Source organism: Euleptes europaea, chromosome 1 (genome assembly GCF_029931775.1).
Source record: "Euleptes europaea isolate rEulEur1 chromosome 1, rEulEur1.hap1, whole genome shotgun sequence".
Lineage (NCBI taxonomy): Eukaryota > Metazoa > Chordata > Lepidosauria > Squamata > Sphaerodactylidae > Euleptes > Euleptes europaea.
Window position 1 is genome coordinate 132379033 of NC_079312.1, and position 26026 is coordinate 132405058.

Genomic DNA, 26026 nt, shown 5'->3' on the forward strand with positions numbered 1-26026 from the left:
CGGGGGAGGGAGAGCGGGAGGCAGCCTTTGCCCAGGGCCGCTTTCCCAGCACCGCGACAGGAAAAGGGAAGCGCCTCCCGAAGGGTTGGGAACCGAGGCGGCGAGGCGCACTTCCTGGGTCACGTGACGCACCCGAAGAGGGGCAGTCGCTTCGCGCGTCCTTCAGTGCGTCACTGGTCAGGTGACGTGGGAAGCTCCTGACTAATGACAGCCAGCTCCGGGGTCAGGGCAGCAGCAGCCGAGAGTCCGGCGCTCACTGGCTCGTTAGAGATGCTGCGGAACGGGTCTGCCGGGGCCGCCTCACCTGCCGGCGGCGCCTCCGCCGCCGTCCCACCTGTGCGCGTCTGGTGCGACGGATGGTGAGTGAAGGTCCTCCCCCCCTCTCTCCCCCCCTCTCCCCCCCCTCCCCGTAAACGTTGCCAAAGAGACCGAGTCGGCAGTCGGGACGCCTCCCTCGATATTTCCATGGCAACGGCCGCTGGGTCTCTCCTCCTTCCCCACCCAGGGGCCGCCGCTGCAAAACGCGCGTCTCCATGGCAACGGCCACGCTGCTTCCGCGTTGCCCCTGTGTCGGGGCTGCTCGGCTCCTGGCTGGGGATTCCTCTGGGCGAGGAGCCGTGCAGGCGCCGCTCTCCTCCACCCCACCCCGCGTCCTCCCGTTGGGACATCGCGACCCTCCGAGTCTCCCGGACGCAGATCTGCCTTTTCGCCCCCCCCCCCCGCGGGCAGAGTTGGAGGCGCGTTCCCGACGGCTGCGTAGTTCTGCCAAGGTCAGCCTAGGGGCGCTTCCCGGTCCTTGAGGGGGACTGAGGCCCCACCCCGATGCCCGTGTTTAGGGACCGGCTCCGTCGCGGGGCTGCCTTCCGAGGCAACGTCCGTTTGGATTGTGCTGCACACACTTAATGGGGGAGGGGATGTGCCTCGGGGAGGGGGGGTTGCCTGCTCGTTCCGCCCGATCCACGACTCCTTTGGCCTTCATAAGACCGGCGGCCCCGTCTCCTGTTTTGGTCGGGATGGAGATCCCTGATCTCGCAGGGCCTCTTCCGAGCACCGTCCCTGGGGGTTGTAGGTCATAATGCTGAGCAGGTGCTGTGAGTGGGTGAAAGATCAGGCGAGGCGCGGGCAGTTTGCAGCAGTGGAGCGCAGAGGGCTGGGCGGATTAGACCTATCCCAGCGCAAGGCTCTTGGCAGCGGCTGGCTGGGCGGTTACTGAATAATCTGTTGCTGCGAGTAACTCCCCCCGCCCCCGTATTGCCTTGTGCTCTGAAGTGGGGAAGTTTAAATGTCCTAATAAACCTATGATCCTAAAGGAACTGGGCGTTCTCATCTGTGCACAATGCAGAAAGGACTTTGGAGTTTAGAGAGGGTTATAAAGCTCCTGTGCCCTGGATTCCCCTGGTTATGAGGTGTGTTATGTTTGTTGGACCCACTGTGACATTTGCTTATGGCCATGGCCAAGGGTTTCATGTGGCCTAGAGTGTACCTTATTTCCCCCGGCTGGGTTTCTTCTTATTTTTAAAAAGGTTTTATTTTTCATAAATATAAACAGAACAGCAAAAAAAAAAAAAGTTAAAGCCATATCACAAACAATTATATCAAATAAAAAGAAAAGATACACATATGATATAATAAACAATGATATAATAAGCAATAAACAATATATCATGATAGCAACAAATGTGAGCAGTAAATGGTAATATCATAATTTGTGTTAGATGGTGATTATCATAATATATCTTAACATAAATCATAAGATACCCTATACAATACTTGATAAGAATAGATTTTAAAAGCTTGCAATGGTGATTACTGTTATAAATTTCTAAAGATACTTCCCAGATAATAAAAATTGAATTCACATATTATTATAATCTATCCATGATATGTTTAAATATTTTAACCCCCTTTTAACACCTTTTCTATATGGTTCATCATTTCAACAATCTCCTTCTCTGCTCCCCATTTTTTAAGAATAATATAAGTAGTTTTCTTTCCATTCATCTTGAAATTCCTCAATTGGTCTTTTATTCACATAGTTTGTTAATTTTGCCATTACTGCACATTCAGCTAGTTTGCTTTCCCAGTCCTCTCTGCATGGGCACTCTTCTGTTTTCCATTTTGCTGCAAATGTAAATCTGGCCACCGTTATCATATATCCGAACAATGCTTCTAAAATTTGTGGAATATTTTTTAGCGCAATGCCCAATAACATACTCTTGGCTTCCATAGTAAATTTAATTTTTAAAGTTTTCTGGATTTCGGCATGTATTTCTTTCCAATATTTCTTTGTCTTTTTGCATGTCCACCACATATGATAAAAGTTTTTTATCCATCCAATCATACAAGTTTTAACTGGTTCTGTTTCTGTGTCAAATTGAAGTAATAGCTTATAAATTTGTCCTAATGTTCTTTTTGCTGCGTTATAACCTTTTCAGATTAAGTCATCTCCCTTATTACACTTCTTGCCATGTGAATGTCCTCTTTAAATCTTGAAGCTAGTTGAAAATATAGTAGCCACTGCCCTTGTTTGCCTTCATCCTTCATCTTTTGCCAGGACTTGATATCTTCTTGTTATAAAATCATTATTTTTCTCACATACTTATCATAATATGCTTCTATAGGTGACATTAATGGGGTTATTGGAGAACTAACTCTTCTTCGGGTAGATTCCCAGATTCTGAGTAATCATCTCTAATTACATGGCTACTATTTTGCATTATATTTTTTACTGATTTTTTAGTCCATAGATAGTTATGTAAACCTTCTTCCAAATCTGCGATTTCTAATTTTATTACTCTTTGATCCAGGTTTTTAATCCAGTCCATAACCCAAACTAGGCTAGTTGCTTGATAATATAATTTAATATTAGGTACTGCTAGTCCTCCTCTCTTTTTCTCATCTTGTAAAACTTTAAATCTGATTCTTGGCATTTTGCCATTCCATATGAACTTATTTATCTGCTTCTACCATTCCTTCAAGGTTTTTTGTTGTATATAGACTGGTAACATCTGAAATAAAAAAAATTAGTTTTGGCAATACATTAATTTTTATTGTAGAAATTCTTCCTTGCCATGAAATGTTTAATTTAGACCATCTCTGCAGGTCCTCTTGTATATTCACCCACATTGTTTTGCAATTGTCTTTGAGCCCAATCCTGAAGGGGGGGAAAGATGCATGGCATGCTGGAGTGGCGAAGCCATGCTGCCTCCTCAGAGGCTTCCCAGCCGCCACAAAGCCTAAAAAGCAGTTTAAAAAATAAAAATAATAAAAATGGGGGAAATGCCCCATTGAAAACCTAAAGGCAGCTCCATCCCCAGGAACGCCCTCCCCACACATACACACACTAGCATGGACTTTCCCTTCCGGGAAAGCCCTGCCGGTGTAGCTGCGCTGGCAGTGGGGGCCAGTGGCATCCATATGCCAGCATGTTTGTCCCCACACCGGCATAGGTGCCACCTTATTCCATGATAAGGTGGCACCTATGTTGGTGCGAGGTCACGCAGAGTCTAAAGGAGCTTTAACCCCCCCCTTTCAGGAATGGGCTGTTTGAATAGTGTATCATTTTGTCGAGTCAGGTTTATTCCCAAATATTTAATTGGATTTGACCTTATTGTATATCCTGTAGTACTTCGGGTATCTTCCTCTTCCTGCTTTGTTAAAAATTTTGAAATTATTTTTGTCTTTTTCCTATTGATTTTATAGCCTGAAAAAGATCCAAATTTTTCTATTCTATTATTTATTGCATTGACAAGTGAGGGTTGGAGACTGTCATCACCACATCATCAACATAACTTTTAATTTTGAACTCTTCTCCATCTGTTTTCAATCCTTTAATTCTAGGGTCTTGTTTGATCTTAGTAGCCAACACTTCTAGCACAAGAATAAATAGAGGTGGTGATAATGGACATCCTTGATGTATTCCTTTTTCAATTTGAAATCTGTCTGTTAACACTCATTTCTTAAAATCTTTGCATGCTATTTTGTATAAATGTATCCAATTCATGAATTTTGAGCCACAATTTAAATTTCCAAGCATCTTCAATAAAAAAAGGCCAAGCTATATTGTCAAATGCTTTTTCAGCATCTAACAACATAAACACTGCTTTCTTCTCCCTTTTTTCACGAATTCTATTGCATTGATCACAAAGCGCCACTCTCTTTGGTACAAACCAGTCTGACCTGTATGAATTAGTTTTGTTATATATTTCCTTAGTCTCTCTGACATTATTGATGTCAAAAAGTTTCTAGTCCACATTTAATAGTGAAATAGGTCTATAAGATTGTGGTAGTGTTGGATCGTTGCCTTCTTTATGTATCAATGTTATGTAAGCTTCTTGTCATGATGAGGGCAATATTTTCTTTTTGCTTATTTCATTCATAATTTCTGCAGTGGTAGTATTTTCTTCCAAAAACATAATACATTGCTGTAAATCCATCTGGGTTCGCGGGCCAGGTTTCATAGACCCAAGCAAATATATTTCAGGTCCATCAATCAGGATTGTAAATGGGCAGGGGCGGGTGTAAGAGTCACAATCTCTGCAAGAAGTGATATCAAGGGACACTTTTCTGGCATTTCAGAACTTTGTACAAATGAGCCAGCTATTCTAGCACCTCCTTCCTTCTCTAACTGATGAAGAAAGTTTGTTGTGTGAGCTCTTGTGTTTCAGTATCTCTTGCACCATTACTGCTCCCATCTTGGTGCTGGAGAAGGGTTCAGGAACCTTGAACAGAATGTTCCCTCTTGTGTCTTATTCTGTTTCTGCCTACCTTTGAGACTGTAAGCCTATGGGTACTATATGTTCTGTCTTTTATTGCCTTTATGTAGTGCTTTAAACACAGACTGTGTGTCAGCAATACCACTAATTACATCCTGGTGCATGTTTCTACTCAGATGTAATTAATTTATTTAAATATTTATACCCTGCCTTATCTCCTCAGACTCGAGGTCACAAATCAACAAAAGCTGCAAGGACACAAAAACATAACAATTTAAAAACAATACATAAAAATGCAAAGTCAAAAACTAGCACAGATGGTTAAAACACAGCCAGCTCTGCCCAAATCGGTTTACACTCCACCAGATGCTCTCTAGAATAAAAACAATTTTATATTTTTTCCTGAATTCAGTTAAGTGAAGGCACCCTCTACACTCGCTCTGGGAGGCAGTTCCAGAGGAATTGGCCTACCACAGAGACATCCCATGACCTAACTGTTTCCAAACGGACGTTCCTAGGAGACTGTACCACCAGAAGAAGGCTGTCTGAGGAGTGGAACTGGTGAACTGTAAATAGCAACAGACATAATCAGTCATCCGTCTGTCAAATGTGTGTTCTGCTCTCCCTCCCAAAAACTCAGGAGTTATCCCAGTTTCTCCATAAAATGTCTCTGTAAAATAAGACTGTGATAGGCCTGAGCTTGCCCAGAAAACTTCATGGCTGACTAAGGATTTGAACCCAAGTTGTCCTGATGCAATTCAGCCCTCTAAGGCAGCACCACACTAGGTTTCTCTTCTTTTCTCTTTAATGCCCCAACAGAGATGATAAAATAAGTGGCCAGGTCTTGCGGACGGGTGTATCATCAGAAAGGCCAATTGAGTCACACTTTTACCCCTGAGCAGGATAGGGCCTTATGGTCTTAATAGGCAGTCCTTTTAGAATTAATATCTGTTTGTTTGTTAAGAAGTGTGTGAATTCTAAATAACAGTGGATTTGTATATTTTATATGGAGAAAATTGAATATTGTAGAGTTTTAAAGTTTGTGTTGAACTGGTCTTTTGACCGCAATAAATGATTTTGATTTGACCACACTAGGTTCTTATCCTGTTCTCCATGCCCTCCAGCATTCAGGTGGTAATTGAGCGCTAGACTGATGTTGACAGCATCTAATAAATGTTTTATTAGTGCTTGGTAGCATAAATGCCTTAGGAACATGTGGCTTCTGTGCTTACAGCTTTATTCAGAAGCCATTCTTATATGCCATTCTGTCAGATGCAAACTTCTTGCCTGCCTGCCTTGCATGGCATTCATATTAGTTTGGTTAATGAGCTTTTTGAAGTGGGGCTGGAATGTCATGCAGTGACAAAGCGTGTAATCCACATGGCTTGCTGTGGAGCAGAACAAGCAAGGCAAGTTTTCATTAATAATCTCAATTGCCTTGTTGGCAAAAACATTTGTTGCTATCACAGCATTTCAAGATTTGGGTAGCACAATCAGCCGTGACTGTGAACTCCATGAAGAAACAACATAGTTGTTATTGAAAGAAGGCCTTGCTCCTTGAAGGAAGTTTTCTTCTCTCAGCAAGAACCAAGTCCAGGAAATAACTCCAGACCTTGGCTGTTACCGCACTTGTATTCCCAAAGATGTATTAAGAGTTTGAAAATGTTATAAAAAATACTGTTCGCACTTTCTATGTATTCCCACCGATGTATTAAGAATTTGAAAACGTTATAAAAAATACTGTTCGCACTTTGTGTGGCCCTTTTAGCTGTGAAGACATCTTTCAACCATTTATAAGCCGTGGTATCCAAAAACCCTTTTAGAGCGATGCTTTTTATAACATTTTCAAACTCTTAATACATCGCTGGGAATACAAAGTGCAGTAACCCCCCTAGTTATCAGGAATTTTGTGTAGCTGTGGAGCACAATGCATCTAACATCTTGCATATATATGTCCTGGGATGCATAAACTGCTTGTATGTATCTTTGCCAACCTTCTGTATAGGTTACAGAGTGCACGGGAGGGGTGAGAAATGGCTCCTGCAATCCCCCCCCCTCCGTGTCATCAGGGTGACTCCAGTCATGTGGCCATTGAAAGGTATTCTTAGGAGTGTTGGCTCCGAGACCTGACCTAACTTGCAATATGATAGCTGAGTACTTCATTAATAACTGCTTGCCTTGAGCCTGTCGCTACATTATGGGCTAGAGTCAGATCAGATCTGAGGCATTAATGCCCTGTTCTGTTCGTTGTTGTTAGCTTGCAACTCATGTTGTCATTACTTTTGCTGTCATGGCTCCTGAATCTTTCAGTGTGGGTATCTTTGCCCTGTTTGAAAAAGGGAGCATTTAGCGGCCAAGCAACTCCCAGCCCTTCCCCCACTGTTGATATGGAGAAAAAGACAGTTTTAAATGTGCATGTAACAGATGTGACTTGTGAAAAACATGCACATTTAAATGGAGTTGTACCAAGTTTTTTATTAATGACCATGCAGGAAGGTTAACTTATACTTGCGTTTCAAGTGTGTCATGTGTTACAGTACTTTGGTCCTGTGGATGTCCTGTGTGGACATCAGTTGATTTACAATGCTGATACAAGTGGGGTTTTTTAACTCATACGATGGCAGGTGAACTTGCGCAAGTGTGGCCCATGCATTAATTTCCTTCTAACAAAACAAGATACCTGCCTAATTTAGTGCCTGTGAGAGGTTTACCGTACTTACTTGTGGAGAGCTTTCCTCTTCCAGATAATATTTAACACCTCTGTTCTCAGCTTTCCTAGTTCCTTATCAGCAGGAAGGAAGCTGCATCTAACTGCAGTGCAAACACAGCAGTGGAAGCCACAGTACACAAGTGCTTTATTTTGTATGCAGTCCCAAGGAGACAGTCCCAATGCCACTTGAGCTTGAAAAGCTTTTCAGGGGATTAAATTTTTTGCAATAAATGTTCTGCACAACCAAAGTATGCCATATTACAGTCAACTTTTCAGAATAAAAAACTACACATGGGAAGCCACAAAGAATTGGAAAAGGAAGGAAGGGACGCAAAGGGGATCTGTTTCCCTTCATGGGGATAGAGAGATTATGAATCACTAGTTGGAAGGAGGGATTAGGTTTAGAGCTGTTTATGAGCCATTCTCCCCCCCCCACACACACACACACTTTTTCAGTACCAAAGGGAGGATTTTGCTTGTCTTTGTCCCTGAAAATTGTTGTGGAGCGGCATTTGGACTTAGAAACATGCTCAAGGATTCTGATATTAAAAATGATAGGTAGGAAATTATTATACAACCAAGTGTCCTTTATTAACAATTCAAAATATATGCACTTTTCAGGGACAAGCTAAACCAAAACTACATAGAATAATGGTATGATGACTGCTTTTCAGCAGCAAAGTGACTTTGGAAGGGAATAATATTCAAAGAATAAGCAGGTGGGAGGGGGTGCTTAGTCCTTACAAACTGGCCATTTTTCACTTGAAACTTCTCACCAGCCCCTGCTCTCACTTTTACCTTCCTCAGAGTTTCAGATCTGACATTTCCTCATCAACACATGACTGGTGCTGTGGGGAGGACTGGAATTCCAGGGAGTAAATTCAGGGAAGGATTAAATGCCCTCTATCAGTTCTCGGCTGTACATCTCCCTCTTCCGATTATGTTTTGCAGTGAAGAAACAATTGTCAGGCTAAGATTACACATGACTATGTTGTGATGTGTAATTTGATCCTCATAGTATACCAGGAACTTTTAATAAGAACCTCTAAAAGACTTATTAATTTTAAAAAATATGGAATCTAAAAATCCTTCATATATGACAGCCTGGTTTGCAGGTGTGTTACTGGTCCCAACCAGAGAACCACAAACACAACAGAAGTCTGTGCAACCATTGCTGTACTTGTGAATGCTGTCTCCCTCTGGAAAGTTGAATAAAGCAGTACCCCCCCCCCCTTTGCTGGCCTTTTATTCTGGTGGAGAAACATGAATTCTTGCAACTACCCCAAGATTTAGTATCATTTAGTTTGTCCTCTTATTTAGTTTGTCAAATGCAAACGTGTTAGGACTTTCTACTTGTGGCTTTCCTCCTGTGGCTTGCCCTCAGTGTAGTTTCTATAAACATGTGTGACTTTGCCGTGTACTGTAATTCTTTATTAAACTTGGAGGACAAGCATCCCTAAGTAGTGCAGATAATGTGGTAGTGGACAAAACTTGGGACAAAGGAAGAGAAAATGCCTGATTAGCAGGAGGGCAGTAATGGTGATTAGAAATAAAGCCATCTGAGGAAGTGAGCTCTGATTCATGAAAGCTCATGCTTTCATAGTGATAGACTTTAGGGGGCTGCGAGACTTCTGCTGTGTTAGGAATAAAGCCATGCTTCACTGCTTGTGAGAACACCGCTTAAGTCGGTAGCCAATACCAGGGGTGTGCTGGATGGGTACCTACTAGTTCAGATGACACTATAGCATTCTACGCATGCTGCAGAAGGAGAGTCTTGTGTTAACAGAACCAGGCCAAGTTCTTCACACAAACCCTTTTGTATTTTTTTGTAGCTATGATATGGTGCATTATGGGCACTCCAACCAGCTGCGCCAGGCTCATGCGATGGGAGATTATCTTATTGTGGGAGTCCACACAGACGGTAAGGAAAAAGTCTCACTCTTGGCTATTTCAAGAGCACCTTTATAAAGGATGCTCAGATTAATTTGAGCACCTTTATAAAGGATGCTCAGATTAATTTCTGAAAACATGGTCACAGCGGATTCCTTTCAGCCAGCCCCTGCTAGATTCCTCTCTGTTACTCTATCTCGACATGACCTGGGACTTTGCAGATTCTGGGATTTTTTCCTAAATCTTAGCCTATATTCGGTTGAGTCTACCTAGACTCAACCTAATATACCTAGACCCAGGGTCGGAATCAGTACAGTCAGTGTTCCCAATGGCTTTGCTCCTACAGGGCTAGTTAATGTAGTTGTTTTTAGCAGCCTTTTCCATGCAAGCTCTCTTCAGATACACATTCTCTGAAGAAACTACCATCCAGACTGGAAGCACATATTACGCTTTGCAGTGACAATGTAAGCTGATTGTGATAGAAGCATTGCCACGATTCATTTATAGCTTTGTGAGCAAGTCAGCATAGAGTTTTATGGGACAGGGACAGTTAGGAAATAACAGAGGACACAAGCATAGGCAGATTTAATGGGATTAGACAGATTCATGAAGGATAGATCTATCACCAGCTACTAGCTACATTGACTAAAGGGAACGTATACATTCAGAGGCAGTAAAACTCTGAATAGAGTTGCCAGGAGGCAACATCAGGGGAAAGCCTCTGCTTCTATGCCTTGTTGTTGGCCCTCCAGAATAACTGGTTGGCCACTCTGTGAGACAGAATGCTGGACTAGATGGACCACTGGTCTGATCTTATGTTCTCATGAGGAGGAGAGAAATGGTTAGTAACAGACTAAGGGGTTAAGGATTTTTATATGGAAACCGTGTAAAGTCTGAGGAGAACTGTTTTAGACCCAGGAGAAACAGTGTATTCAGCCGGGGCTAGCTGAAGGAAATTAGATTTTCCTCAATGTTTGTCAAAACTGCGTGGGTGAAATCCATGGTAGGGTTGCCAACCTCCAGGTGGTAGCTGGATATCTCCTGTAAGTACAATTGATCTCCAGGTGACAAAGAGAAATTCACCTGGAGAAAATGGCCACTTTGGAAGGTATATCCTATTGAAGTCCCTTCCCTCCTCAAACCCTGCCCTCGCCTCCATCCCCCAAATCAGGTATTTCCCAACCTGAAGCTGGCAACCCTAAATCCATGGTAAGGGCTACTGCATACTGAATCTACTGAAAGTGGGCTTTACATAATAAAATTTTCTTGCTTGATGAGACAAAAAGTTCTGTCTTCAACAATGGCTGGCCAGATGTCACTTGAATATTAATGAGCTAGGTTTGATTATGGTAGCCACCCTTTCTTGATTGTCTTGGCATCTGGTTTGATATTAACAAATTTTGCTCTTCTTAACATCAGAAGAGATCTCCAAGCATAAAGGTCCTCCCGTCTTCACACAAGAGGAGAGATACAAAATGGTGAAGGCCATCAAGTGGGTGGATGAGATTGTGCCAGGAGCTCCCTATGTTACAACACTAGAAACTCTGGATAAATACAACTGTGACTTCTGTGTACATGGAAGTGAGTATATGAGCTTTTTGTAACCAGTCATCTGTACATACTAACACTGGCCGGGCTCAACGGAAGTTTTCAGCACCTTTCAGTTTGCCAGCACAGCATTGATCTTTTTCTTCCTAGATGACATCACTCTTACTGTGGATGGCAAGGACACTTATGAAGAAGTGAAGAATGCTGGGAGATATCGGTAAATCTCTCCTTGCTAACTGATACAGTTTTGCTTGAAATGTATGCCCATGTCAGAATACTGAGGGATTGCTGAAGCACTACACATTTTATTTATTGCAATTGAGAATGTATCGGTGGCTCCCAAGTGGTCTCATGTACAAATGCTGATCAGGCCCAAGCCCACCGAGCTACAGCAATGGAATTACATCAGATTTTTTCCTTGTCTTCTGATTAACCATAGTGTGACTCAGGAATATTCTCACTGCAGTTAAGGAGATCCAAAGTTGAGGACAATGTGGATAGTCTTAGCAGAGCTCCTGTCTCACTCTGACCGTGTCTTATTGCAGGGAATGTAAACGCACTCAGGGAGTGTCTACCACAGATCTGGTTGGCCGTATGCTGCTAATGACCAAGGCTCACCACAGTAATATTGTGAGTTGAAAAGAGGGAGAGGGAGGGGGGAGGCAGAGACTTCTCTCTGTCTGTTTCCTATTGTACTCAGGTCTTCCACTCTAAGGTTGCTTCCTGGGCAGGTTGTAGTAATGTTTCTGAGTTCTACAAGCTGTCTGGGGAAAAGCCAGCAGACTGGAATCTGCTCATCCCTGTGATATGTGCCAGGACCAGTGCTGCTTGGCAGAAGCCTTCTAGGCAGCAGATGCCAAAAACAAAATGAAGCATATGTTTGATGAAGTGGCCTTTGAAATGAATTCAGACTAGTACTGTTAGCGTTTAGACCTTGTGTACTGTGTGGGTGAACTAGTGAGGAGGGAAGAGAGGGGAAATGTTGTTTGTGTGGGTCACCAGATGGCAGTGTTGGGAGATTTGGGAAAAGGGGTTTAAGTAGGCTGCCCAGAGAAAGGGAGGGGGGCTGTCATGGCATATGTGTAGGGCTGCCAGCTCCAGGTTGGGAAATACCTGGAGATTTTGGGGATGGAACCTGAGGAGGGCAGGGTTTGGAGAAGGGAGGGACTTCCATTGCCATAGAGTACAATTGCCAAAGTGGCTATTTTCTCCAGGGGAATAGATCTCTGTTGCCTGGAGGTCAGTTTTAATAGTGGGAGATCTCCAGCCACCACCTGGAGGTTGGCAAGCCTACATGTGTTTGGCAGTGCAAGGTTGCAACAGATTCTCAGATGGGCAGTGTGATTAGTCCCCCAAGACTACAGTTGAGAGTGGACCAAAAACATCTGGTTTTGAAGTTTCACTTTGTGCCTCCTGGGTGGTTGAAGATGAACCCCAACAATGGCATTTTATGCATTCTCAGTGTCCTCTAACTTCCTGTTTCTTGGGGGGGGGTTCAGTTATGCTTGTGCTTTGCTCCCTCTAGTGGTCAATTAAATATACCACCAGTTTTTATGAAGCACAAAAAGCTGCTGATTTAAAACTAGGGAGAAACACTTCATTTAAAGATGTATGATGTCAACTCAACCAACAGAGTGAGCAAAAAGCATGAATAACTGGAAAAACCCCCAAAGAAACAGGAGGTTAGACACGAGGAAACTGAGAATGCATAAAAGGCCAATGTCTTACACAAAATCTATTCAAGTTTCAGTTGAGAGTTTATCTCAGTGTGGGTAAAGCTGAGTGACAGCAGCTATGCCTGATCAGAGCTCACCATATTTCTTTCGTGAACTGGAAGGATTAAGCAAGAATTATTCACCATTGACACACACCCTTTCATTCTCAGGATGAAGATATGGATTATCGGAAGCACAAAGATAACTTTGGGAAGGTAAGGGCCAGTGCCCTCCTGGGATGATAATTGAAGCCTGGCTGGGACAGTATCTCTACAATGTATGTTGCTTCTTCCTACCTGGGGATACCCTGACCAAACCTGACTTTGAAAATTATGAGGGGGAAAGGACCTAGTCATCGTTGAGTTAACTGTAGATGTTCTACAGCCTGTTCATAACCCACAATTATAAAAGAATCTTAACCAGGCAATTCCAGGGCTGAAATTATTGTGAAATCCTGGGAGAAGTAAAGGCAAAGTTTCTTTCTAGATATGGGACACTGTAGCATGGTGGTTCCTAAACATGTGCCTGTAAACCAGGAGGTGAAGCACCTACAGTTTCCCATGTCCTTTTGTTCCCCTCCCCAACTGATGCACTGAGCAGGATTTTAATTATACTGGAGCCAGACTAGAGGAAATAAATAGAGAAGATGAGAGATCTGGAAAGGGAATAGGCAGGACAAGTTGCAACTGCTTTGACTCCTGATCCAGCAGCTAATTAAAAGCCACAGAGGGAAGCTCTAGACTTCAGCCTATCAGGTTTAGGAGACACGCATTCATTTGGCACTAACAGTGTACTAACTTGCCAAGGGAGGGTCTGTTTGCTGCTCCATCTTTGTTTCCTGCCCCTTTGCAGTCTTGGCTACTTATCAAGAAGCATTTGTAAAAGGAGAAAAGCAGGTCAGTGATCAAGGAGCTTCTTTGGGGTTCACTACAACTGGCTTTTAGTCTCACTGAGGGCTTTGCTTAGAACCCAGTTTAGATATTGTCGAAGGCTTTCACGGTCAGAGTTCATTGGTTCTTGTAGGTTATCCGGGCTGTGTAACCGTGGTCTTGGTATTTTCTTTCCTGACGTTTCGCCAGCAGCTGTGGCAGGCATGATCTGAAGATCATCTGAAGATGCCTGCCACAGCTGCTGGCGAAACGTAAGGAAAGAAAATACCAAGACCACGGTTACACAGCCTGGATAACCTACAAGAACCAGTTTAGATAGTCTGGATGTACTTTGAGTTCCTTCAGTAACTGGCCTTTTTCATGTAGAGACTTATGTGGGAAGATTACTGTTCCTTGTCTGGCCTGCTTTTATTCTCAGCGCTCTAGTTCTGCCTCTGGCCTTGAGGAAGTTTTTTTTGGCACCCTGGTTGTAATGTAACACCAAAGAGGTGTTGATTGAACTAGCTGTATAAACAGTGCCCAGTTCTGTCACACGGGGGAGCTAACATTCCATTCTGCTCCTCTGAATAATTGCTAGTACTGGTGTGTGTGTGTGTGTGTGTGTGTGTGTGTGTGTGTGTGTGTGTGTGAGAGAGAGAGCGAGAGAGAGAGAGAGAGAGCGAAAGAGAATTCCCCCCTCCCCTCAAAAAACTGGTATAGCAAGAGAAACGGAACTGACTTGGGAAGGCAGAGTGTATGTGTGGAAGCATACGGAGAGGACATCTCCTGCTCGTTACTTATATATACAGAGTTTGGTGGTTGTGTTCTCTCTGGATCTCTCACTAGATACTGTTATCAACTTAAAAATCATACCTATTAAAAATACCAAACTAATGCGCAAAATCCTACGTCCATACGCTTCTGTAAAACAAGTACGTTCTTGACTGGGAGAACCAAAATTGACTCAAATGGTATTTTAATCATTTTATTTTTCTTTTCTCTAGCAAAAATCTTTGATAACACCTCTGAAGGCTCGTTTCAAAATGTCCATCTTGTGTCGTTCAGCATTCTCTAAATCTTGTGCACTCTTTTCAATTCTAATTGCAGTTTTGAACATTCTGTTCTCTATCATTTGAGAGTTCCTTGTTGCCTTGCACTCCAGTTCTGCTTTACGAATCTGAGAAGTGTGTTTCCTGTTGCCAATATTTTGAACTCTTTTGTATTTTTAATAAATGGCATGCCCTACCATGGCCCAGCTGATCTCTGAGGTAAAATTAAAACAAAAATATTCATTCAAACTGTCCTGTATCACTTGCCTAATTTCTTTCTTTTGTCAAAACCAGTTTTCAGGTATAGCCTTGAGGTATACCCTCTGAGTTCAAGGTATCATAACAGGGCCATGATCTGTATATATCCTAGACCTGATCGTAACCTTCTGAATTTTATTATAATAATGGGGCCAAGAAAAATAATTGTACAGTAGAAATTAGTAGGTACCAAATAAAAAGCATAATCTTGACCTGTAGGATTTTAAAAGCACCAAGCTTCTACAAGTCACATTTTATCAGTAATTTCCAGGATAGATTTGGCTAAAGATCTAATGTTATCTGGTAATGCATCTGTGGTTTTTATCACTTCATTAAAATCTCATCTCATAAAAATATATCCCTTCACAAACTATTCTCTGTCTTCAAATGGAGATTTATAAAATTTTATTTGTTCAGTATATGGTCCATGAAAACAATTCAATATCATATACCTAATTTGTCTTTTAACATACACTCAGCACAGTTTTTTAAAATTTCTTAATATAAGTGCAACACTTCCCTTTTTAGTGAGGCCAGCAGCTGCAAATACATCCTTCAACTTCATATGTTTCAGATAGTGTTCATGACTTTTCCTAGGTTGGGTTTCCTGTAGAATAAAACACCAACCCCCTCTTTCTTAAGCAGCATTACCCCGCCTCTTACTGGGGTAATTAAGCCCCTTCATATTTACCAAAAGAACTTTTAAGAGACCCATTCCAACCTATATGACAAAAATCAAAGGTTTACAAGATATTACCACCTTCTAATAAAAGCCTGTTTCTTCTTCTTGTATCTGTGATTACTCCAACACCTTCATTAATTTATGAGCTTCCTGTACTACTTTGTACTGTAATCTGCTCCTTATTTACAAAAAATTAAGCCTAAATTGGGTGCCCTGTTTACATGATATCTTTCTGCTGGAGCAGCCCAGTAAAAAAATGTTAGACTATGACTTCTAGACAAGGTACCAAGATGAAGATCACTAAAAGCTAACATTGTATTTTTCTGTATTTTTTAAACCTTTATTCTTCCAAATATTCCTAAATAATTTTTCTTTTTCACTTGAAGAAAGAATACTACCAAGATATCCCTGGGCTTTTGTTTTTAAACTTCTTTGCTTTTTTAATCCCAATCCTAACTGCCCCATCTATTCCAATAGGTGCCTCCTTGGGCAAACCATGATAGTCCAACAATATTTTCTGTAAGTAACCAGCTAGAGCATCCTTCTCCTCATATTCTGTGAATTTCTTAAACTTTAGATTATGTCTCTTAAATCCATTCTGAACTTTTTCTAAACTGATCATAATATTATCATAATCTGATTTTACCTCTTGCAAATATTTTATTTGCTGATCTAATTTACCTTTTAATAGTTTATTCTCACCCTTTAATTCCTCAGTTCTTTCTGTTAATTTATTTGAGTATCCAATAGGGTTATTTCCCCCATAAGCGCCTGTAATTTATTCTGTATTTTTCTTCCATCCTTTTCTCTCTGTTAATCTTTCCTCTAACTTCTGGTCTCTTTCCATCGACTTTTGTATAAGTTATCTTCCAAGTTCTCAGGTTCTTTAGCCAACAATTTTTTAAAAGGCTCTACCAACCTTGATGTTTCCATTAACTTCTTTTCTTCCCAGAGATCAGATCAGATATTCCTAATACGCTTCTTCCTAGCCAAGCTTTTAAAATAATCCTGATCTGGTACCCTTCTGTTAATGAAACAATCATCCTTTTCCCTTTAAATTAATGTCATAAATAAAAATTTAAAGCGAAAAATAATCTTAAGGGCTCCAAAAATCATTATTGATCATTGTTCATAAAATTAATTTACTCCATCAAAATAAATTCTCAAATTAATACCTTATTTCAACTAAGCTGAACTTTGCATGAGAGAGAGTACAGTATTGATAGTTCATCAAGCTGGTCATAATGTAGGGTGGCCAACCTCCAGGTATTAGCTGGAGATCTGCTAGTACAACTGATCTCCAGCCGATAGAGATCAATTCACCTGGAGAAAATGGCCACTTTGGCAATTGGATGGACTCTATGGCATTGAAGTCCCTCCCCTCCTTAGGCTCCGCCCCAAAAACCTCCTGCCGGAGGGACCTGGCAACCCTATCATAATGGTGAAAAGTAAATGGGTTGGCCTGGCTTCCAGCTGGCTCCAAGGCAGCGCTAAGGGCGATGTCTTCAGTGGCACCCTTTGCACCTGCTTGCAACATGCTCCAGAGGCATAGCCTCTGACTGAAGATAACCAGTGGGTTGGCTGACCTCTTTCTGCAGGGGTACCTGACAACCTGTCCTCTCTGCCTCCACCCTCTGGAAGGAATCTCTTCTTCTGTACCAGCACTTAGTCAGTGAGGCTGTGGTGCTGCTCATCCTCAGACACTTCACGTGGTATTTTAATAATTTCAGTCGGTATGATTGTCTTCAAGAAATAAACCACATGATAGAATTAATCTGTAGTTAATACAGGTAACATACCAAATGGTAAGTACGTTAATTAAACAAATGGGGTATTGGTAGAGGAAACTACACTTACGTTATGTTATTGCTTCCGGGTTTTTTTCCAAATTAGATTAATTTCTTAATGGCATAATTTACCAGTTTAATATAATTTCTTGAGTACAACAAAGAAAAATAAAGTCATTTAGAACAATTTGTACAAGACAGTGTTTTCCAGTTCTGTTTCTCAAGTTCTTACCCATTCTTTTGTCAGATTGTTCCATATTTATCTTTCTCAAATCTACCAATGAAAAGTTATATAGTTCTTAAATGAAGTTTTTAGGTTTCCTATTAATCTCTCTACATGGATGTGGTCTTTGCTAATAATGATTTCCTTCAGAATACACTCTGTCTTACCTAGTTGTCTTAATATAATGACTCATTTTTTGTGAATAATTTAATAATTATTAAAATAATAATAAGAGTCAGCTATGTGTACGTGTTTTGCTTTCCATGAGTTCCATATTATCTTGTTAGCTATTGACAGTGCTCTAGATTAGAAACAATATTTGATGTTTTACAGACAGGATCAATAATGCTAGTAAATATGCCAATATCAGTGATGGAAAAGAGGAATAACAAGTTGGAGCTAATGTAAGAAGCATATTTTCTTCCCAAGTAGAATATTATTTAACTTGTGCTCCATTTACCAGGGTCCTAAAGGACATAGCCCCTGGACTGGAGTCTCTCAGTTTCTGCAGACATCCCAGAAGATCATCCAGTTTGCATCTGGCAAAGAGCCACAACCAGGGGACACCATCATCTATGTGGCTGGTGCCTTTGACCTCTTTCGTATCCTGAGTCTGCTTTTTTTTGGGGGGGGGGTGATGGACTGAACTGGGGGGGAGTGTATTTGAGGCACATTAGGACCCCCTGCATTCTGCACCTCAAGTCTCAAGGAGCCTTCTGTTCATGGAAAAAACACAAGTGAGCTTTAGTTGCTCTCTCTAGAAATGCTAATCCCATGCAGTTCCTTGGCCTCTTCCTGAGAATTTCCCCTGCAGTAGAGAATGTACAGCTCTTAACAATCTGCCACATGCTAAGAAATCAGCCCCTTTTCATTTCTTCTTCAAGGCCATATATGGTAAGAATTTTGTATTAGGATAGTTAGTTTAGCCCAGGGAAGTCAGATGGAAATTAGTGACCTATGATGCTCTGATGCAACTTCCAAACGCCCAAGTGTCCTGAACTGTGCCTAGTCAGCCCATATGATGTCCCCAGCTAGGATGCCGCCTCCTGATTAGACTGGTGCTGGTGCTGCAAGTAGTAATAAATATAAAGGATACACACAGACCTACTTTTAATCAAGACATGCCATGTCTTTCCTCCTGTAGAGAAAGCCTAAATCTTCCCTCACCCCAGCCATGATGAATTCAACAGGCATGCTTATAAATGATTCAGGTGCTGATCTCAGTTTTCTGTCTTGCCCCTCCCCTCAGCCTTTATATAGTGCAGGAAAAAAACATTAAGTTATGTAGTCATTTTGGGGGAGGGAAGCTGTAAAACTGCTGTGGACCAATAGTGTGTATTGGTTTGTGATCTTGCAAGCAATGTCCAATCACTGCTGTGCCCAGCTGGCTTCTGTTGCCAAATGGCAGTACTTATCTCTCTTGAGCTCCATGCTGGGCAAGGAACTGTATCTCTATAAACAGCTCAATGAGCGTGTTTCATAACCATCTGACTGCTCCTGTAATGTACGCTTACGTGCACTCAAATTCAAATGCGTTGGGTGATCACCGCAGTTGCTAAGACTGGCAAGAAGAAAAGCATATGGTTTGTGACAAGCAAAAGTTGCTTTTCATCCCTCTGACTGCATTCCACAGGATTTCTTCCTTAATGTGTGCATCCTCCAGACATTGGTCATGTGGATTTTCTGGAGAAAGTGCACAAGCTGGCGGAGCGACCCTATATCATTGTGGGGCTGCATTTTGACCAGGTATGTCTCAGTGCCATACTACCTGGGCCCAGGTAAGGCAGGAGGTTACTTAATTCTTCCTCATCTAAGACCCTCAGGGCCAAACTAGCGATACATGTTATCTAGTCATGGATTACATGGGGGAACTAAAGTTCCCGAGTATTCTGGGACCAGATTCTTTTCAGGAATGGGGTGTGAGAGGAGGAGGAGGAGGGGCAAACAGGGCCCCCCACAGTCATTTTGACTTGGGAAAATGGTGCAGGAGGGAAGGCTGAACCACCTCCCACCCCGCCCCATGCTCCCAAGCTGAATTTGGCCCCTGAGCGCTTGGAACTTTAGTTCCCCAATGTTATCTGTGACTGCAGGTCAGTTCAGGGGATCTGCAACCTACCTTGTGTCATGCGCAGTGTGTAGCTGAGCCCTGTTGAGATTATGGTGTCTTATTCGTGCTGGTGGTGATTTCTGTGCATTAACCCACAGGAGGTGAATCTGTACAAAGGCAAGAATTATCCCATCATGAATGTGCATGAACGAACTCTCAGTGTTCTGGCTTGCAGGGTGAGTATGTGGCCCTGATCTACCTCTAGAGAACTTACAGTACTTGCTCACGTTACTTTCTAGAGCATGCAGTCTAAGCTAGGTCTGACTTGCCTGGAATGTTAGAGGGCGACTTTCCAAGGAGATGGCAAATGCTGAAATACACTGTTACATGTTCCCTACTTTCCTGGCTAGTGAGGAATTCCACAGGCAGCCCTTTCTGGGTTGTTTCCCTTTAGAGAAGAAAGCACTGAGGCCTTATGGTATGTCGTGTAATATTTGCTTCATTTACAAATACACTAGTAGAGCACTGTAGAGGCAAAGAGGGAGCAGATCTGCTACCTGCGTCAGATCCCCAGAAAGAGAAAGATCCTACAGCCAACAGCCAAAGTGCTTCAGATGGCTCACAACAGTCTGTTATCTTTTCTCAACCTGTTCTAACGTCGAAACTGCTGTTTCTTCACACACAGAGAAAAACCAGTCTTTCAGTTGGAAGAGATCACCACTTTCAGGCTGTGATGGGGACTCAAATGTAGCCTTCTCTATATCACCATGCAGCCTGCCTATCTTGGATAACCGAATGGATAAAACAACCAAAAAGTCGACATGTTATTTTAGAACGGGCAGATTTGGGACAGGGTTTTCACAAAGTTTTGTGGGACCCCAAATCAAAAATCCAAAAAGACAAAGTACAAGAAGATTGCGATGTTAAAACAGTGTTACTAAAAGTTTGGAAAAGATATAAAAAGAGAATAAGTCCTTCTCCACCATCTATAATGTCACCAACTGAAGCTTATCATGATAATGTTAAACTAAAACCGGGTGTTCATTTTACTTACAATGACATGATAGAGTCCACGGGTGAAATCAAGGATATGATCAAACTTCAAGAAAAATTTCAAAAGTTTAACTGGTTAACTTTCTTACAATTGAGATCCAATTTGCAAAAAGACTGCTCATATCCACAACCATTTCGTGAATTAACTGAATTTGAGCAGTTGATATCCAAAAATGATTCACACATACTAGGAAAAATATATAAACTTCTCCTGAAATACGATACAGAAGAAGAACAAGTAAAAACAAACATGATAAAGTGGATGCAAAATCTTGGAGAAATGATCAATATGGACTCATGGGAAAAACTCTGCTCTTCCGAATTGAAATACACTGTTTCCCAAGAAGTGAAAGAAAATTGGTATAAGACCTTCTACAGATGGTACCTGACTCCCAATATGCTTTCTCAAATGACAACTCCAGGGAAAAAAGGCGCATGTTGGAAATGTCAAGAATCAGACGGTTCTTATTTTCACGTCTGGTGGACGTGTCCAAAGTTACAACTATACTGGAAAAGAGTTCATCGTGAACTACAATTGATGTTAGATATGAAGTTTTTATTCGACCCAAAATTTTACCTACTCAGTATAGTACCGTTAAATTTACCTCAAAAATTGCATGACGTTTTTAAGTATGCCACAACAGCCGCCAGAATAATCCTAGCAAGAACATGGAAACAGACCCACATACCTGAAATTGATGATTGGAAAGAAAAACTTTTGGAATATGCAGCAATGGCTAAAATGACTGATGAACTAAATCCTAAACTCAGTGAATCTATCGAGCAATTTCAGGAAAAGTGGGCTTCTTTTTATACATATATGAAATGCAACCAACATGAATAATCTATGCTAAAATATTATAAGACTCTGTTGTATACTTTTTATCTCAAATAACTGTTAAACAAGAATAAGAATTTTTAAAATATAAGAGAAATTATGAAGCAAGAATTTCAAACTAAAGTTATTCTGTAACTTTATTTTATTCAGAAATCATCTTACAATATTGTATTGTTTTTATAATGTTAACAACTATCCCTTTCCCTTTTTCCTTTTTTGTACCCCTTAAAAATGCAAGAAAAAAAAAAAAAGTAGCCTTCTCCCAGAACATTTTATGCACCAATAAATTCATGAGTCTTTAAGGTGCCACAAGCAGCCGGTGAATATGGTTAGATGCCTCCACCCCCATTTTCTTCTAAGGATTGTCTCTCATTATAGTGTATTAACATTATTTTGTCCTAGGACGTAACAACATTAAACAAACAAAATGCTCAGCATTGTGACTGAGGGAGGAGAAATGCGATGCATTTCTAATTCTGCACATGAATTGCTTTCTGTATTGAAGTGGTATGAGGGCATTTGTTTGAGTTACTCAGTGCTTTTGCAGTCTGTAAGTGTGGGGTAGGGAGAAGAATGCCCTGACCTGGGTGGCCCATGCTAGCCTGATCTCGTCAGATCTCAGAAGCTAAGAAGGGGCAGCCCTGGTTAGTATTTGGATGAGAGACCACCAAGGAATACCAGGGTTGCTGTACAGAGGAAGGCACTGGCAAACCACCTCTGTTAGTCTCTTGCCATGAAAACCCCAAAAGGGGTCGTCATAAGTCGGCTGCGACTTGATGGCACTTTACACACACACACACACACAGAGAGAGAGGGGGGGGGAGAAGAATGCCAGAAATACTCTGTGTCTAGTTTTTTTGGGGAACTCTCAGCCAGTGTTAATTAAAGGGCACCTACTGCAGTTCATGCTCTGCAGGCAATACTGAGTGAGTTATACCTGGGGGTGTAAGAGTTTAGCACTAAACAAAAAGCCATATTCTGCAATGTGGTTCTGGAATAAATGCTGCAAAACTGAACTTCTAAACAATATTCTTTTTGTCCTGCTGCTGCTTCAGAATAAGGATTTTAAAAATTAAAATAATCAAAGGAGAATACAGAGATGGTACTCACAGGGGTTTAATAGGTAACAATTTTGTTGGGGCAGAGAAATGTAGACTGGAGTTCCTGTAGAGTGAGCTGTGCTAAATGCAACTCCCCTGATGCTACACAGAGATAAAAAATTGCCCAAGTATATCCAACCATTTTCTACAGCCATGATAGCTAGAAACTGCTGATATTTGAAGAAATCTGAGATTCTCTAATATCTCCAAGAAACTATTTGATTTTTCTTTATATGCCGTAATTGATGTTTGTTGCAATGACATTGTGCAAATTTCCAAATCTCTGCCTTTTTGGAATGGCAGTCTTTCTGGCACGGTCCTAAGGTCTGTGTCAATCAAGGGGTAGGCTGCTGTAGCTTCTGTGGCCTCGTGGAACTTCCCCGTGCTGCAGATATTCCTCCCATACCCTTATATTCAGAATGCAGGAATGGGAAACTAGAGTCATGGTCAGCTTTTCTCTGTTTCTCTTTCTGTAGTATGTTTCTGAGGTAGTGATTGGAGCACCTTATGCAGTCTCAGCTGATCTGCTGGATCATTTTAAGGTGAGTCTCCTCGGAGTACATGTGTTTGTGTGTGATTTCTTTCAGCAAATCTGTGTATATAGTTATGCGTGTGTACAGAAAGTTACTATCAACAGGAAATATCCATATGCATAAACATTGGAAACTGCATGATGTTTGCTCTAAGGCAGGGTGTGCACTGTTATTGCCATTGAACCATGGAGGCGATATCTTCCTTTCTTTCATTTTAAGCACTACTCTTAGTTGAAGGCTGATAGCTTGAGAGCCGTGCGGACATAATGAGGGGACCCCTTTTGGTGTAACCAGTTTCTTTCCTTGGGGGAGGAAAAAAAACAGGCTACATGTGCACGTAAGTAGATTTGCACAGACTTAAAATAAAAAGGAACCATTTAAAACTGTTCCCAAACTGCTTCAAATGTGGCGAGATGGTATTTCTCATCATATGTGCTATCCAGTCAAGGTTCCAGACAGTCACATCATAATAGGCACTCATCTGTTAACAGCACTTCTAATTATGCTTCTGGGTGTTGGCCTTGGTTTTCTCCAGGTACTGTTTGGAGCACGATAAATCTATAAAATTAGTTTTACCAGTGGCCATGTTGGCACAAAGAAAAAAATGAATGATGTAGTGCAGACAACAATTGCTCTACAATATCCCCTCTAACACTGATAAGCTATCACCTGTACATGGCCTGTTGGACAAGGGGAAAGCTTTTGCTGTGACAAAGTAATGAGAACCTGCTGACATCTGCATCTGCCGTGGTAGCTTTGGTTACACTTTCAGGATTGTTTGGCAGATGTTTACCTATAATGGGTCTGCACTACAGCTATGCTCCTGTGTCTGATGGTTAAGTTATAACCTGAGTGTGATGGTGATATTTGCTTCCTTTGCAGGTTGATCTTGTATGCCATGGGAAGACTGAGGTGGTCCCAGACAGGGATGGGTCAGACCCATATGAGGTAAGAGTTAGAAGAGCTGGGACTCTTCCTTTGAGCTATTGATATTCTTGGCCCAAATCACAGCATATGACAGGCAGGTTTTTTTCTGGAAGGGATGTGTGTGCAGTACGGTGATACAGGCTTTATCTTCTGAGAATGGATCTTCTGTCCCCATGACCAAATGCAAAGGTTTTGTTACGATGGCTGTAAAAAGAAAGTGGAACCATAGTTGCATTGCCAGCTTTTTCTGCAGCTATGACACATACAGGCTCAGGGTTTTTGAATGTATTTTGGCAAATGCCCCTTGCTAACTGTTTGCGAGTACCTTTTCCTGCATTTCTCATCAGGCTGCTTCTCTTTGTAGGAACCTAAGAGACGTGGTATCTTCCGGCTTGTAGACAGTGGCAACAATCTCACCACGGATCTGATAGTGGAACGAATAATTAAGAACAGGTTGACTGTCCTTGACTTGGGCATATTTTGTGTTTGCAGTAGGATGTCATACTAGTGTGCTACAAACTCCCCATACTCCCTTCTCATCATTTTTGGTGTTCTGTACTAAAGCAGGTTGTATTACCAATGAAACACCGAAAAGGAAGGAACTCTAGTTAGATAAAAAGGGAACATGAACACATGAAGCTGCCTTCTACTGAATCAGACCCTTGGTCCATCAAAGTCAGTATTGTCTACACAGACTGGCAGCGGCTCTCCAGGGTCTCAGGCAGAGGTCTTCACATCAACATCTTGCCTAGTCCCTTTACCTGGAGATGCCGAGGATTGAACCTGGGACCTTCTGCATGCCAGGCAGAGGCTCTACCACTGAGCCACGGCCCCTCCCCCTATCTCAACAGTAGTATATGAATGCTGAAAAACAGGTCTTGGGACCAGGATTCTGTACTGCGCACGGTCCCCTCCCCCCATGATTTCTAGTCTATATTGATGCCCAGCACACAGTACATCTGCTTCCTTGCCCTCTGCCAGTCCTAAGAGTGCCAGTGTATTGATAATTCTGTGAAAGCAACTGATATACTAGTGCAGCCAGAATAAATAAAAGAAGCATGAATAAACCATAGAGGTTCACCTAATTTACTTCAAGCACTAAATTTGGTCTTTTATTGCAGAAATAGGAGCTACATCCTGGTAACCACCATTCATCCTCTGCTTCTGTGTATTCACCGGGGTGGAATTAATGTGGTTTACCAGTAAAGGGTACAAAGGAGTTATGCAACTGCTTTTCAGCAGTTGGGCACGTTGGCTGAACTTGCACTTGAAGAACTGCTGATAGGAGGAAGCTTATTGAGGCTGATTCTTCTTGCCCTTGGTTTTGTGTCATTTCCCTTTCTTTGGGCTGAAGTAGCTTGGGTCCTTACTAATTTCAGCTCTTTCAAAGAGGTCAACGGAATTAAATCTTACTTGGGGTTAGATTAAAAAATGCCTCACTCCTGGAGATGAGAGAGTCTGATGGATCTTTTGGTCTTTGCAGATTGCAGTTTGAAGCTCGAAACCAGAAGAAAGAAGCAAAAGAACTAGCTGTGCTGGAAGCCATGAAAAGGAGAGAGGAGGCCACACAGAAGGTGGCTCTACTAGGCCAGGAGGACCATGAGAGCTAGCATGGGGAGGAGGGCAGCAGAATCCTCCCCTCCTGGAGCTGCGAAATTTCTTAGAGGATAGGATACTGCTGCCAGCTGCAGCAAGGCCTGTGGTCGCAATTCTCCTGGCTTCCAGTGCACCAACTATGTTTGGGTATCCAGGATGCTGCTGCTACTTAGACCAGGCCAACTTCCCATGGGAAGATTTTTAACATCACCCTCCTAATAACAGTTTTCAAATCCAATTAACAAAACACTGTGTGGTTTTACCTTCTGACATTGGAGCTGGGAAGTGGGGTCATCTCTGCTCACCTTCTTTTTGACTCTGTACCTTTTACAGCATCCCTCTAATTTCTGTCTGTCAGAGACAACTTGGAAACCTTTAAAGTTGTCCTTCCTGGCCTAGCTCATTGCCTATAAAGCACTGATGGGGTCCTAGAGTACTCACTGGAGTTAGGCCAGATGCCTGTGGGCTTGTACTGGGCACAAAGAG

General features: G+C 42.0%; 1 protein-coding gene across 1 annotated transcript; it reads left to right on the forward strand.

Moving 5' to 3' along the window:
- Positions 1-297: 297 nt before the first annotated feature.
- On the forward strand, positions 298-26026 carry PCYT2 (phosphate cytidylyltransferase 2, ethanolamine). The gene is made up of 13 exons (XM_056856009.1): positions 298-359; positions 9258-9346; positions 10735-10896; positions 11014-11080; positions 11409-11493; positions 12749-12793; positions 17910-18048; positions 19110-19192; positions 19652-19729; positions 22961-23026; positions 23900-23965; positions 24309-24397; positions 25428-26026. Exons 2-13 carry the CDS (start codon positions 9265-9267, stop codon positions 25552-25554), a joined length of 1089 nt encoding a protein of 362 aa, XP_056711987.1. The 5' UTR covers positions 298-359; positions 9258-9264; the 3' UTR covers positions 25555-26026.

Bases quoted from the DNA above. Each gene is read 5' to 3' on its own strand.
- PCYT2 (XM_056856009.1), top strand. From the start codon at position 9,265: ATGGTGCATTATGGGCACTCCAACCAGCTGCGCCAGGCTCATGCGATG. The intron at 9,347-10,734 runs GTAAGGAAAAAG...TCTTAACATCAG, and splicing joins TGTGGGAGTCCACACAGACG to AAGAGATCTCCAAGCATAAA. The intron at 19,730-22,960 runs GTGAGTATGTGG...CTCTTTCTGTAG, and splicing joins TCAGTGTTCTGGCTTGCAGG to TATGTTTCTGAGGTAGTGAT.